General features: G+C 60.3%; 2 protein-coding genes across 11 annotated transcripts in view; one reads left to right on the top strand and one right to left on the bottom strand.

Annotated features, from left to right (window-relative positions):
* MAPT (microtubule associated protein tau) overlaps positions 1-181 on the bottom strand; it is a 53,092-nt gene extending 52,911 nt beyond the window's left edge. For all 8 annotated transcript variants that reach the window (XM_050911760.1, XM_050911759.1, XM_050911758.1 and 5 more), the window contains exon 1: positions 120-181. The gene's annotated coding sequence lies outside the window, so the exon portion shown is untranslated. The remainder of the gene's footprint in view (positions 1-119) is intronic.
* A 6,956-nt stretch (positions 182-7,137) lies between these two features.
* Positions 7,138-14,157, top strand: LOC127026486 (probable mitochondrial glutathione transporter SLC25A39). 3 transcript variants are annotated; one of them, XM_050911775.1, is made up of 12 exons: positions 7,138-7,174; positions 9,921-10,029; positions 10,106-10,165; positions 10,807-10,851; positions 11,575-11,684; positions 11,821-11,888; positions 12,021-12,145; positions 12,331-12,504; positions 12,658-12,767; positions 12,947-13,028; positions 13,131-13,211; positions 13,287-14,157. In XM_050911775.1, exons 2-12 carry the CDS (start codon positions 9,933-9,935, stop codon positions 13,403-13,405), a joined length of 1,071 nt encoding a protein of 356 aa, XP_050767732.1. In that variant the 5' UTR covers positions 7,138-7,174; positions 9,921-9,932; the 3' UTR covers positions 13,406-14,157. The 3 variants fall into 3 exon arrangements, with proteins under 3 accessions (XP_050767732.1, XP_050767731.1, XP_050767733.1); XM_050911774.1 differs by lacking the exon at positions 7,138-7,174 and adding an exon at positions 7,413-7,458; XM_050911776.1 differs by lacking the exons at positions 7,138-7,174; positions 10,807-10,851 and adding an exon at positions 7,413-7,458.
* Positions 14,158-14,964: the final 807 nt, after the last annotated feature.

A 14,964-nucleotide genomic window follows, 5' to 3' on the forward strand; every position in this document is an offset into this window, starting at 1 on the left:
TTTCGGCATGGGGACAGCGAAACGCAGCGCCGGTAGACCGGGGAGAGAGGGGTCCGGCCGTGCAGCACCCCTTCCCACACGTCCCCCTCCCTCCCGCCGGCCGGAGGCCGTGCCCCTACCTGCCGCTGCAGGGGAGTCCGCACCGGAGCCGGGCGGCGAGTGACAGCGGCGGCGCGGGCGGGGCGGGCCGGGGGCGGGGAGGGGCGGGGGGCGCGCGCGAGCTCCGGAACCTTCGCCGAGCCGGCGGGGGGGGGGGGGCGGGCGGCAGCGCGCATGCGCCGCGCGGCTCGTACCCCCCCTCCCAGGAGCGCTCTCCCCAGCTGAGGTCGGCGCATGCGCGGTGCGCAGGGCGGCGGGCGGGCAGGGCCTCCGCGGTCTTTTGTCTGCGGGAAGCGGGCGCGCGCGGCCCCGCCCAGGAGGGGGCGCTCGCGCGCGGCCCCCCCCTCTCTAACCGCCCCCGGCGCCATTTTGTGCTCGGCGCTGAGGGGCGGCAGAGCCGGGGCTGGCGCGGGGTGTCCTGCGGCCCCACACCGGCCTCCGCCCGGCCGGCACTGCCGGTCACAGCCCAGGGGTGATGGGAGACACCGCCTCTCCCAGCCCTGGCTCCTGTTTTCTGCACGGCCTGCGTTTAGCCAGGCATCCCATACAGACACCTGCTGCAGGGGCTGGATTCACCACCTCGGGCCCAGCTGTGCTGTCAGCCGCTGTCCCCAAAATGGAAGGAGAGGAAAATACTAACAGCTCACTAGCTGCTAACAGCATCCCCTTACCTTCCTCACCAGCCCCTGACAGGAGCTACAGCATGCAGCCATCCAGGTTTAATTTCATCCACTTGTAAGCTCCACACTAACAAAGGGAAGGAGCCTTCTACCCAAGGCAGGCAGCTCTGCTGCCATTACCCACACACCTCCAACTACGTGTACAATGGATAGGCACTGGGATCCCACAGCATGCATGGAGGAACAGTGGTGGGCAGCTTCAATTTGCATCTGGTTCAGCAGACACCTGGGGGAAGGAGTCACCAGGTGACATGAATCACCCTGAGGCAGGCAGTGGTGTAAAGGGGCACTGGGGTTCTCTCACCACCCAATACAGAACCCACAACCCAGCCTGAAGCACTGGAAAGTGGAGGGAAGGCTGAAGAAACAAGGCATACTCCCAAAAGATCCCTCTCCACCTTGCCTGCTTCATCTGGAAAGGCAATGAGATGCTCTGCTCAGGAACATTATGGACACAGTGGAGACCCCTCAGTGGAATTGCTGCCTTGCATTACAGGGCTACTATCCCTGGTAATTGGATTTAGTGGAGAAACTGCAGGAGGGATCTTCTGTCAGACAGGCTCCAGGTTTTCCTGAGAAACATTCAGGTGCAAATCAAGGGCAAGTATCCAGTCCAAGAACAGGCTTCTGGCAGAGATGGTGACAGGGAAAGCTCAATAGGGAAAAAGAGAAACAGATGTGGACCCTGCAGCACCAGAGGTTTACAAAAGCAGACTGGGTTGGGAACAGTCCATCTCTGCTTGGAATAAAGGTCTCGAGGTGTCTTGCAGTCCTGTGGAGAGTCAAAGTCCTTCTCTTACTACAGTATCAATAACTGCAGAAGCACAAAGTACAGTCATATGAGAGAAAAAATCTGGCTTTATGAACATGCAGCACTGAGATAGGTTTTTTTCAGGTCAATAGAAACAGGTGAGGCATCTAAAACCAGGGGAATAGCTCTTTTCCACCCATTTTTAAACTGGCTAAAAAGTACCCACTATAAATTAGATGCACAATTTTCCCAGGGTAGACACATCTTCTCTCAAAAAAATACCACTGCTTTGGGAATTGTAAAATAAATACTACAGTGCTACAAGGGGATCCATCCTTGCGAGACAACACAGAACAAGCCGAATTTGAACTTCCAGTGCAAGCAGCTAGAGTCCAATTCTGGAACAGCAGCTCTTCCTACAGGCAGTACAGATGTACCAGGAACACAAGACTGACTGCGAAACAGCTGAGCATCCTCTAACAGGACTATTTCTTCATCTAAAGACGACAAAACCAAAAGGGACTCCCCACCCTCATTTCTTAACACAAAGTACTCAGGATGATAGCACCTGGCTTTCTAAAGTCATCTCAAAGCTCAGCTTTGCCTGCCTGAGTTCTCAGCTCACCAGGCACCGAGTCCCTTTTGGATCCAAGAAATCATGGCCTGGGAAGCATCATCAGCCAGTCCTAGCTGATGTTCAGGCACAGCCACTCTTACCACATTCTGGCCATTAAGAAGATCTGTTGGCAAAGGCTAGTCAAGAATTAAATGCGTCAGCTGATGGACCACAGTACTGCCAGCCTCAAGTAAAATGGCAATGATTCCCCCACAGTCCTGAAGACTGCAATCACACAAGCGAGCACCTTCCTGTCCTGGCCCAGGGCACAGCCACAGAAGCCTGGCAGCACAGTACTCGAAAATAAAATGCTAAGAGACTCATAAGCAGTCCTATTTAGAACAGGCACAATGAGCAAAGACCCAGCATCTTGCTGTTTAATTCCATCTGTGTTTAGAGAAATAGAAGCACATGGATCTTCTTGGCAAACAAGATTACTGCAAAGAAATAATCTAATCTACATACAGCTTCTCCTCCTCACCAACACCCTGCAGGGCCAAAAACATGGGCTGAATGTCCATGTCAGAGGGGAGGCAACTGGGAGAAGACTCCCTTCCTTGTTCAGGTGCCCTCACTCCCCACATCTTAACACACACACAGCTCTAGCTTGCTGCAGATCCATGCCTTTGATGCAAAGCCCCACTGTGCAGCAAGACACTCATTTTGTACTACATCTCAGGTACAGCAGCCCTCCACCTCCGCTCCCTGCACCGGCAGGCACACACTGTTTTGCACTGGATGGATGCAGGATGCTGCTGCAGCAATACCGAGCGTTACGGGAATGGCTGGCGCAGTCTCCCAAAGTACAGCTGAGTGCTCCGAGCCCCAAGTGGAATGAGCTCACGGTAATCAACAGATCTTGCACTGCCCAAGAGGAACTGCAGAGAAACACTCTGTAGGCAGATTTCTTACCTGTACGCACAGCAGGCTGACAGCTAATGTAGACTTTAATTACTGCACAGAGCTCTTCTGGCCACTTCATGTTCATAGGGTGGTTTTGTTTATAGGAAAAAGAATCATGAGTTTATCCCACCATTCTAACTCAGTCCAGGCTCTTTCTTCCCCTCCATTCCTTTTGGCCCATACTGCTGCTAGGTGGAAACAAGACACTATTTTTAACATCTAATTATAAAGGAAACCTTTAGGGAGGAAAGCATTAAGCCTTTATCTTCCATACCTGTTTCTTCATCCATAAGACAAGGCTCATTTTCCTCACAGGTGAGTTTTGTAACCTGTTTCACAACTGTATCAAGGTTTTCCCTGGCAGGTGCTACAGAAGGTAGGACACGGATTTCTCAGATCTCACCTCCAGTGGGAATTGACCTGCAGAACTGCAGCTGTGTTATGAATTCTGGGTGATAGTTGTTTTAAGTCTGATGTCCCCAGGGCCTCATCTGTCCACAAGCTGCTTCATTTCAGTCACTTAATTCAGCTTAAGGATGGCTTTTGCAAAACCATAATGATCCTAGCTGAAATAAATACTCAAATTCTGCACTAGCTTAATTCCATTACAGTACTACTCAGATCCCTTTTGCAATCTGGCCCTTAAAGTTCACCTAAAAAAAGGAAATGGGCTAATCGCTTTCAAAATTATTTCCAGCAAGGAGACAGGATTGATCTTTCTGAAGCAATTCCAGATGCTATTGCATGCTGATAGACCACAGGATGACCCCTTCCTAAATAAGGAAGCCCCAGGCAGACGCAGCCCTCAGGCTGGCTTCCCAGGGCACAGCCGCTAATGCGGACATGGCATCGGACCAGGGAGCCAGCTGGGTTTCATAAGCTCGCCATGCTTTGAAGCCTCTCCATGGAGATCGCAGCAGGGAGCTGGGCATTACACAAGCGGTTTTCCCAGCCATGCTTGTACGCTGTTAGTAACAGCGGGCATTACCCAGGCCTGCACTGAGCAGACCAGAACAAGACTCACGCAAACCTCCCCCAGCAGCTCTAACTCCACATGTAACTTTGCGGCTCAAGAGGGGATTAGAGCTCAGCTGGCTCCGTTCCTCACAAATTGAAACCAAACACACATATTTGCAACTCAGACACAGTTCTCTCCAACTGAAGTCAACTTACATTTCATTTTCACAGGCAATCGGAGCATGATACACCCCTATAACCCCTGCCAAGGCCAGCAGGACTGTAAAGATGTAAATCAGAGACAGAAACACCCTCGGTGTTAGGATGGCGCAGGCAGCAAGCAGGCCATGACTCAGCAGAAAGAGCCAGCCAGCAAGGTCCTCGCCTCTCAGCTGCACTGAGCACAGGAAAAACAAATTCACCACTTGCCCTCTGATCACTTTAGCAAATGGAGAGACCTGACAAATTAAGACTGAGGCACTCACACCATCTTATACACTTCCCTCTTGCCCCCACCCCAGCTGGAAAAAGACTATTCTTTTTTCTTTTTGGTTGAGCAGTGTGGAAGGCATGCAGAGCCCAACACCCACAAATAGAAAATCTAAGACCCAATACCCCAAGGATATTTTTTTTAATTAATCATTATTCTATTTCTAAGTTGGCTGCTACAAGACGCTCTCCAGATCATTTAAACCCTGTGTATCTGTAAGAGGCAGAGTTGACTCATTAGGGAGTTACAGGATGTATTCACTTACATGACCTTGTGGGAATTATTAGGTTCCTGGCCTCACGTCACATAAAGTCAAGACTCGCTTGGACCTGGTATCACAGAAGGGCAGCAAGCGCTTGCAGAGAATTTGGGATCCCCTTTGTGTCTGTGCACCCAGGCTAACAGCCCCAGCAGCTCCTCTCCCTCAAGCACAAACCCGGGGTGCTTACAGCCTCTGCCCAGATGCCACCAGCAGCTCGCAGGGCTGAAGCCTGATCACTGCTCCTGGCGTTAGCTGCCCCCTTCGCTGACAAACTTCAGAGATGCCAGCAGCCAGAAGGGACTTTATTGCTGGAGAAGAGCAGCCACCACAGCTCTGCCAGTTCTGCAGAGAGACAGGGAACATCACTCCGGGGTGAGACAGGCTACTTACCAAATACCACTGTGTCTGCAGACTCTGAAGCCCTAAACTGCTGCTGCTTACCCCAGGCAGAGTCTGCTGGTGGTGGCCATCTGTAGATTGCCTGTCCTTGAAGTCTTTCCCGTTCTTGCCACAGGATGGCACCCACGGAGGAGCGGAGAGGGGTGTAGGCACCAGTGCAGTCTTTAGTCCTTGAGTTTAAGTCAGGGCAAGAGTTCAACCCTACTCTAAAGTAAGCTAGAGGATTGCATTATATAGCACCACTAACAGGTTTTGCAGTGAGGTTATCGCATGCACACAAATACAGAGTCACCAGGAACCTCTAGCCTGCAGGTTACCAGGAGGACACACCAGCTGGAGCACCACTGTGCTCTCGTCCCAGTTCCTCTGCCCCAGGCACCCACAGTCAGCCACCGCTTGTTACCTGCTGGGGCCGTACAGGGCCAGGCCAGAGCCTGTGCTCCTTGGAAGCGTCCATCCAGGTTTCAGAGGGGCTTTGAGAGCCATCTGCTGTTATCAGCTCACATTACAGCATCAGGCAACATCTTCATCGGGCAGGGTGCAAGGACACCCTTCAGCACGGCTCTGCTACTCTCCCACCAGCCCACAAACAAGCAAGCTTAAAGCCTCTTCTCTAGATTAAAATGCCAACAGAAATCAGACCACCTCAGAGAGCTCACTTCTTTGCACAAAAAGACTTGGGACTCTCTACAGGAAACACTAGCACTTCCAATACTGTACAAAGACCAAAATTTAACAACTACCTTAAGCAGAGATAGGATTTTAGCCTCCCAGATAAGGCAGGTCCCTAAGTTAAGCCACAACTCTTACAGGACCAGGTAGAAGTAACAGAGAAGGCTCCAGTGTTTGTACCTGTTGACAGAGACATGAGCCACTGCCACTACCAGACACTACAGCAGCCCATTTTGAGGGGTACACCCCTAAGTATAAAAACACATTTTTAACTACATCATCTAAAGCCAGAAAAGGGACTTAAAAACCCTCTTCTCATGCTTATTCATGAATAAAGCCACTCTCAAGTAGAAGGGCTAGAAACACAAGAGATAACCTGTAGCCCTTCAAATAAAAGAGATTTTCCAGCTAGCTAACACACAGCAAAATATCAAAAAAACCACCCCAAGTCTTAACATACCACATTTCCCTTTTTTAGGCCCTAACCCCCAGTTTCCCCCCCCCAACACACACACACCAACCCACAACCCACCTCCCCAGGGGCTCTTGCAGCCAGCATTATATAGGCCCCAACGCCCCCACCTCCTCAGCCTGTTTGGGGTTAAAAGGCCTCAGCTGGCCCCCACCTCTTCCCCTTCGGCCTCACAAGGGAGAGTGGGGTGGGAGCTGGCTCTTGGTGCCTCACTTTCCCTTCAGCAGCACCCTGGAGGAGCTGGTTCCTCCTTGCTAGTCCTGGTACCAGTAAGATCAGGCTGCAGAAGCACCTGCCCTGCAGCATCCTCACTGCAGCCCCAGCCATGGCTGCTCCACACGCAGAAGCTGCCTCTCTGCTCATGGGGTGAGGTTTGCGCTGCACCCGCCATGCTGCTGCCTATGCTCAGGCAAACCCCAAATCCTCTGCAGCCATGTCTGGCACCCAGGCTGTGTGCGTGAGGGTCTGGCCTCTCTAACTTCCAGTGCTGGACAACATCCACCCCCTTCGCTGGGTCACAGCGGAGCTGAGCTGACAGACTGCAGAAGGAAGGGGAAGATGCTGTGTGCTTGCTGTGCCTGGGCCAGCTTTGCCTGGGAGGGAACTAACGGGCTTTGTTCCTCGTTAGCAGTCAGTGGAGCAGCGCAGACCCTGGCTCGGTGCTGTGGGAAGCAGCGTGGCACCCTGCGCGTAACGGGGCAGCTCCTGCGCGCTGGGCCCCGGCCGAGTCCCGTGTCCCAACCTGCCCCTGCACGCACTGCAGGCAGCGGCGCCGGAGGGAGCGCTGAGTGCCGCCTGCCTCCGGCATGGCGGGTGTGCAAACCCCGCTGGCCCCGGGATGGTGAGCGTGACAGCCCCAAGGCTTCTGGTGCGGTGAGTGTGCAAGGCGCCCCTCTGCCAGCACGGTGAGTGTGCAAGGCGCTCCCCGGTACGCGCCTGCCCTTGCGGATGCAGCCAGCCGCCCGGCCCGGCAGGGGGCGCAGGGGCGCGCGGGCCGCAGGGCGCGTGCGCGGGCTTGCCGGCGCGGGCGGAAGTGGCGCGCGGGCCGGCGCGCGGCGGTGGGGCGCGGAGCGCCCATGGGGCTCCTTAAAGGCGCCGCCGCCCGCCCCCTCCCGGTGCCGGCGGAGGGAAACGCCGCACGTGGCTGGAATGAACAGGTGGGGCGGGGCCCCCCGGTGATGATCCCCCCCCCCCCCGTGACTCCCCCTCGCGGCCAGGCACGCGGGGCCGCTGCCTCAGTTTCCCCCGGTACCGGGGTTGTGCGGCTGTGCTGGGGTCAGAGGCGGCCGCGGGGCCCCCCCGGGCTCCCGGCCTTGCTGGGAGGGGAGGGGGGAGCGGGGCCCCGGGGGGGGGCGGGGGGGCAAACCCCAGGACAGAGGGTGCAAAGCCTGGGGGGGTGTCAAGTGCCGGGGGGGGGGGGGGGGGCTGCAGACCCCGAGAGAGGGGGTGCAGCGCCCGGGGAGGGGGGGGTCGTGTGCACGGGGGGGCTGCAAACCCTGGCAGAGGGGGTACAGCCCTGGGCTGGGGGGCTACGAGCCCTGAGGGAGGGGATACAAACCTTGGAGGGGGGCTGCAGACCCCAGGTAGAGGTGCAAGCTCCAGGATGGGAGGGGGTGGTGCCTCTGTCCGTGGGGGGTTCCACGGGGCAGCGGGCGGCCAGGCTGGGTGCCTGTGCACCCTAGGGGACACCACAGCACCCATCCCCGTGCTCCCTGGGAGGACAGTTTGTCCCTCAGCCCACCCGCAGGGTGGGGGGGGGGGGCTGCAGTGTGTCCTGCGGTCGAGCCCTCCCCAGAAGGGCTGGCAGCCGTCCCTGCCTGTTTGGGCAGCGCCCGGGTCCTGCCCGAGCCAGGGCAGCACAGGCGGGGGTGCGCCCAGGCAGGATGAGGGCCCTGGTGCTGTTCAGGCGCTTCCAGGGACGGCGCAGGGGGAGGATGACAACGACACAGCTTCGCAGCCCCAGGCTGGAGCAGCCCAGGTGCTGGGAAGCACCGGAGGGTTCTGCCCGCAGGGTTTCCGTCGGCATTCCCTCTTGCTCGGAGCTCGAACACCCAGCTGGGCCCTTCCTGCGTGGGAAGAGGCTGCTGAGCTCCTCGTGTCCCCTGGAGTTTCTTGCCTTTATCATCTTAACATGCATTGCTTTTTTCCCCCCGTCTTTGTACCGAGCATCACAGTGCTGTACCCAGACCCACCAGCGCTCCAAACCAAGCAGTGGGGTCTGGGTCATGGTTTTAGGGGCTTATTTTTTCCTGGATGGAAAAGGGAGCGGTTCTCAGCTGAGAAGGGAGCTTGGATGCAGCCGGGAAGCCCTCACCGGTGCCCTGGAGGTGCTCCGCTCCCTCCTACAGAAGGGGAGAGGGCCGTGTTGTGGCATGTATAAATAGCGTGTTTTAAGCTGTTCAGGTGTTGCAGTGCTGTGAGCGAGAGATTTTCTCCCTGCTTGCGTAAGAGTTTACGTGAAGGGCTGGATCAGAGGGAAGGATCCGGCGCTGGGGCGAACGCCCTGCCCACGGCACGGTTTTGCAACGGCTGCGTGGTCCGCGGGGAGCGTGCCAGGGCGCTGCGCCGCCTCGCCGCCGTCCCGTGACGGGCACAATGGGACCCGTGCGGGACCCGTGCCCACCCCACAAACAGCACCCAGCTCTCCCGGTGGGGCTGGCGTGTGCAGCTCCAGGATAGACCTGTCCCTGCTCGCAGCCTTGGGCACCTAACAAGTCCAAAGCCTGTAATTGAGAGATTTATGACTTCTTTGACCTTGCAAATTGCTGAGTCAGATGGTGAAGGGTTTTGGTTTTTTTTTTTTTGCTGCATTCCCTGCCTTTAAAAAAAACCCATGGGTTCCCGAGGCCTGGAAGCCGGCCGTAGCCACGGCCCGGTCCCGGTGTGAGGACCATCCCCGGGCTGCGGCGAGGGGGAGCAGCTGGTCCGGAGTGTGCACGGCACGCTTAGGCTCACTTCTCCACGTCCTCCTCCCGCAGGAAGGGTGCGATATCCCCCGCTTCCCGAGGGCAGAGACGCTGGCCCCGGGGGCCGCAGCCTTGCCAAGCCTCGGGGTGGAGGGGTGGGAGGAGGTTTTGGACGTGCGAACGCTTTTTGGAGTGCTTGTTGCAAGCTTGCACGCCCTGTGCAAGGGGGATTTCCCCCATGGCTGCGTTGGGCTCCGCTGCCGTCTCAGCCGGGCCCGGGGGGGCTGTCGTGGCGTGGCTGGTCTTTGGACTTTGTTCCTTCCTGCCCCTTAATTTTCCAAGCACGGGGAGGGGATGATCCTCCCTCCCCGAGGACGCAGAAGGCTGGCCTGGACTGTCCCCACCTCTCCAGCGAGGCTGGGCCCACTGCCAGCGGGGGGGCTGAGGGGGGGGGTGTTATCGGGGCTGAGCCAGCCCCAGGAGTGGTCCCTGTCCCCCCCCCCAGGGCAGCACGATTACGGGGGGGGGGCCGCGCCTGCCCTGTGCCATGCCGATAGCGCAGCCAGACGTTGGACGCCTGTCCTCGCACCGGTGGAGTGGGGATGCTGGGGGGGCTCCCTGGGGAGCCATCACTTGTCCCGGGGCAGGGACACCCCCCCCCGGCGAGCACCCCTGGCCTCAAGCACCACCCCCCCCCCCGACGTGTGTTGCAGGGGGCCAGCGCCATGGCTGAGAAGATGTTGCCGAGCCCCGGCGGGGGCATCACGCCGCTGCAGCAGATGCTGGCCTCGGGGACGGGGGCCATCCTCACCTCCCTCTTCGGTGAGGACCACAGGGAACGGGTGGGCGCCGGGGGGCTGGCGCGGTGCGGCATGGCTAAAGGATGGTGTCGTTGCAGTGACACCGCTGGACGTGGTGAAGATCCGGCTGCAGGCCCAGAGGACCCCCTTCTCCAAAGGTAACCCCGCTCGGGGCGGGATGGGGGTCTCTGCCCAGTCATCCCCCCCCCACCCCACTCAGCCAGCGAGCAGCCCACGTGGATGTCTTGGTTGGCAGAGCCGGTGGCGGGGATGTCTCGGCTCCTGAGCGTGGGGCCATCGCGAGGTGGCAGGTTACCATGGGCCCCTCGTCCTGACGGGCTCGGGGGGCCCTGCTGGGGGAGCTGGGCCGATGCTTGGCTCCGTCCTTCCCCCTGCGCAGCCCCGTGCCGACACCGAGTGGGGTCAGCGCTGTGCCCGGCAGCCCCCTGCCCGCTGGGGAGCGGGGCGGTGGGGCTCAGCCCACTCCGGCTGCTTGCTCTTTCCCCCGCTGCCTTTGTGCCTGTCTCTGTGCTGCTCCCCACAGCTTCCGTGGGGCAGGAAAGACCCCATGGGCTCTGCCCCCCTCCCTGTGGGGTCAGCGGGCTGGGGCTGGTCCCAAGGGACTGGTTTGGTGACAACAGGGACTGCTTGGGAAGTGGCTGCGGGGGTATCCAGCCCCTTCACCCACGGAGCTCTCCCACTGCCCAGCTCCGAGCTGCGGCACACGCGTGTGCCCTAGCCCGGGGAGGTGGCATGTCCCCCGTGTCGTCATTCAGCATGTCCCCGTTGTGTGTTTCAGCGTTGCCAGTGCAGTCTGTGCCCTGGGGCACTCAGCAGGCCACATGTGAGTACGCCCGGGGGCTCCGGGCAGCTCCTGCCACCAGCGGCTTCGCTTTCCCAAGCCTTGACCCTGGTTTGTTTCCCCGCTGGTGGCGGCTCGGGCTCCTCTGGCTGAGAGGACATCCCTCTCCGGTGTGGGGGCTGCGATCGTCCCCAGCCCCGCAGCTGCTCCTGCAGCCCCGCTTTGGGGCTGGCCGTGCAACGTCCCCGCTGGGTCCTTGCCCGGGGAGTCTGCTGGGGGTCTGTTGTGCAACAGGCCTGGCTGTCTGTGGTCCCCCTGTCCTTGCCTTGTCTTGTCACTCTGTCTCGTTGCTACGTCAAAGTCCCCTTGGATCTCCGCTGCCCTGCTTGCTCCCTGCTCCCTGGCATCCCCGTGCCTGGCCCGAGAGCACAGTGGAGAGGCCATGCTGGCTCCCTACGATGGCATCTCCACTGTGCCAGGGCAGCGGAGCTGATGCCGAGTGAGGCATAAACCTTTCCTGCCGCTGGCAATGGCTCCTGTCGTGCCCCCGTCCTCGCACCCCGTGGGTCAGGCCGTGGTCAGACCCTTGCTGGAGGGTTATCCCTCTTCTGGCCTTGGTCTGGGGCTGGTCCCCACCAGGCTCAGCCACTGAGGGCTCGGCTCTCTCCTGGAAGAGATGATTGTTTTGGGGATCAAATGGGCTGGGCACGGGGCTGCGGGGAAGGGTCTCCTGTCTAACGGTGATGCTGTTGCCTCCCACCCCAGGGAAGTGCTTCCTCTACTGCAACGGGCTCATGGACCATCTGTACGTCTGCCAGAACGGCAACGGCTGCACCGCCTGGTACAAGGCCCCGACCCACTTCACCGGCACGCTGGTAGGGGCTGCGGGCACAGGCAGGGTGGGCAGGAGCCTCCCTGTCCCAGAGGGGGGGTCAGGGTGTTTGCTGGGGGGGGGTGCTTGCCCGTCTCCCCTCCCCAACCCCGCTCCCTGGTGCTCTGCTCTCTCCCCAGGATGCCTTCGTGAAGATCACACGCTACGAGGGCGTCAGGTCTCTGTGGAGCGGCTTGCCCCCCACCCTGTGAGTTTGGACCCTGCCTAGGGGGGAAGTCTGGGTGCTAACATCTGCCTGGGCACACAGGCATCAGCCCCAAGCCTCCTGCCAGCCCCCGGCGAGGGCACACATGCCCCTGACACCCCTCCTCCTCGGCAGGGTCATGGCTGTGCCAGCCACCGTCATTTATTTCACCACCTACGACCAGCTCCGGGACTACCTGCACGCTCGGACGGGAAGCCGGGGGCACCACATCCCCTTGCTGGCCGGGGCCCTCGCCAGGCGTGAGTACCCCTCCTCTCCGGGGGTCCCCCCGTGCCCACCCTGTGTCCTTGCAGGAGAGCGCAGTGGGTCTCTTGGCTGTTGGTGCCCACATTGGGCACCTGGCTCTCCTGGCATGGTGCTCTGATGGCTCCGGGACGGCTGCTGGAGCGGACGGGACTGACGCCCGATGTCTCCTCCATTGCAGTGGGTGCTGTGACGGTCATCAGCCCCTTGGAGCTCATCCGCACCAAGATGCAGTCCCGGCAGCTCAGCTACCGGGAGCTGGGTGTCTGCATCCAGTCGGCGGTGGCTCAGGACGGCTGGCTGTCCCTGTGGAGGGGCTGGGGACCCACCGTGCTGCGAGATGTCCCCTTCTCGGGTATGGCTGCGGGAGGACGGGCTGAGCAGTGGCACTGGGAGATGGGGGGGGACACAAGCATGGGCCAGGGCAGCCCTGCGCGTGGGGAGGGGGGAGCTTGGTGTGTCTGGGGGTGCCTTGTTGTAGCACTGGTGTTTTCTTATCTCCTCCCAGCTCTCTACTGGTTTAACTATGAGCTGGTGAGGGAATGGCTCTGCGGGCAGGCCCGGCTGGATGAGGCCACGTTCATGATCAGCTTTGCATCCGGGGCCATCTCCGGGACGGTGAGTTTGGGGCCCTGGGGTCTGCACCGTGCTGGGGCTCGCTCAGCCGTGAGTGGGGGGGAATGGCTCCTGTTGGGAGCAAGGGATGGGGCTGGGACGGCGGCAGGAGGTGACGGCAGAGCTGGCACTGGGCAGGGACGGCGAGGTCCCAGCTCACCGCCCGGCTGCTGGCCCCGCAGGTGGCTGCAGTGCTGACGCTGCCCTTCGACGTGGTGAAGACCCAGCGGCAGATTGAGCTGGGAAACAGCGAGGTGCACCCAGGTGAGCTGGCCGGGCTCCGGGTGGGTGCCTGGGGGGGCAACCAGGACTCGCCAGTGGTACGTGGGCATCCCCGGACCCTCACCCGCTCCTCTCTCCCTGCAGTCGCAGCCTCCAAGTCTTCCTCCACCTGGCTGCTCATGCGGCGCATCCGTGCCGAGTCTGGCACCCGGGGGCTGTTTGCAGGTAAGGACGTGCCCCTGGGCTGGGGTTTACCGGTGCCCTGGTGTCACCGAGGGGCTAACGGGGTTGTCCTTGCAGGCTTCCTGCCCCGTGTCATTAAGGTGGCACCCGCCTGCGCCATCATGATCAGCACCTACGAATTTGGCAAGACCTTCTTCCAGAAGCTGAACCAGGAGCGGCGGCTGCGTGGGTTGTGAGCCGGGGCTGGGGCAGGGCTGGATGTGGCCGGTGCCTCGGGGGACAGTGCCAACCCTGCTCCCGGCGAGGTGCCCCCGGGAGCAGCGAACCGCACTCGGCTGTGCAAAGCCCAAGTGCCTTCGTGCTGCACTCTGCCTCCCTGCTGCCCACGCACGGAGGCAGGGCCAGCCCGGCCCCGCTCTCCATCCCCAGCCGCACTGGGGGACGTCTGTGCCTGCTGATGTGGAGTCCCCCCCCCTCGAGGTTGGACAGATGCTGCTGCTGGATTCACAGACGCTCTGGCGAAAATGGGGTGCCCTGGGAGACTCGGCAGAGCAGGAGATGGGAGCTCTGTTGAGGACCAAACCCTTGGGGGGGCTTCTCTGCGTGCCTGCCTGGGCCCCCCCAGCCCTGCTCCAGCCAGGGTCTGCCCCTCTTCGCCATCAGTCACGCACAGCGTCCCCTTGCTGGCTCTGCATGGCATGGGGACACATCAGGACCCTCTCCCTGCCTCCGGACCTCTCCTCCCACTCAGGGTGTCCCTGTCCCCTGCCAGATCCTGGGCTTGGACCCTGTGTGGGGACAGACCTCGCTGCTGCTCCGGGGGGGGGGAGCTGGCAGGCATTCTGGCAAACCTCTGCCTGTGCCCTGTCCCTTCACTGCGAGGGCCTGCCCCAGCATTGTGCCCGCTGTGGGTGCTGCCCCAGCTTGCCCCGGGACTCCAGGGGGGAATTTCTCTTATTTTCTTAAATAAAATATTATTTGTCTCTTAGGGCAGGGATTTCTTTCTCTGCTCCCTGCATGCTGGGGCTGCGGAAGGTATCCCCATGGGTGACAGCCGTGTCCCTGCCATGTGGGCACGATGCTGTCATCAACCAGGTCCTTGCTGGGCTTTTATTTAGGGGTAAGGAGACCCCAGGACCTCCCTGCTACCTCCAGCAGCAATCCACTGTTGATGGGGCAAGGGGTGCCCCATCCTTAGGTGACCTGCTGTGTCCCAAAGGTGCTCTCCCTGCCCTGGTGGTCTGGTGGGGGGGGGCTGGAAGAGGCTCATGGGACCCCCCTCATGTCCCTGCCTAGGACAGGACCTCGTGGCTGGGGACACAAGGGGTCTTTTCCCCCCTTTCCCTCTCCCTGCTGGGAGGGGGGAGCTCACAGAGGCCAGCTCGCTTTGCTGCGTTTATTGATTCCTTTTGCTCCAACAAGGCAGATGGGGCTGAATTAAAAACCAAAATCACCCAAAACAACCCGAAACCCAGGCGAGGATGGGAATGAGGGGGGTGGGGGGGTTATCCCTGTTGTGGGGATGCTGCTGCAAGGAGGGACAGCTGGTCCCCAAAGGGAGGGACGGGCCAGCCCCCCCCCCCCCGCAGTGCCTGGGTGCGAGGGGGGGGCCGGGGGGAGGCTGGGCACTAGAGGGCAGGCAAAGCCCGGGTGGGCGCCCAAGGGAAGAGCGGTGCCCGTGGGCTGAGCAGGACAGACACCCGGGCTGTGCCCGGACCCTCACCCCTGGAGGGGTTTTGGCCCTGACCCCCCCCTCCCTTGCTTCCCCAGCAGCGGTCGCTCCCAGTGTGTCCCC

This window comes from Gymnogyps californianus, chromosome 28 (assembly GCF_018139145.2).
Source record: "Gymnogyps californianus isolate 813 chromosome 28, ASM1813914v2, whole genome shotgun sequence".
NCBI classification, from domain to species: Eukaryota; Metazoa; Chordata; class Aves; order Accipitriformes; family Cathartidae; genus Gymnogyps; species Gymnogyps californianus.

Bases quoted from the DNA above. Each gene is read 5' to 3' on its own strand.
- LOC127026486 (XM_050911775.1), top strand. From the start codon at position 9,933: ATGGCTGAGAAGATGTTGCCGAGCCCCGGCGGGGGCATCACGCCGCTG. The intron at 10,030-10,105 runs GTGAGGACCACA...GTGTCGTTGCAG, and splicing joins CATCCTCACCTCCCTCTTCG to TGACACCGCTGGACGTGGTG. The intron at 10,852-11,574 runs GTGAGTACGCCC...CTCCCACCCCAG, and splicing joins GGGCACTCAGCAGGCCACAT to GGAAGTGCTTCCTCTACTGC.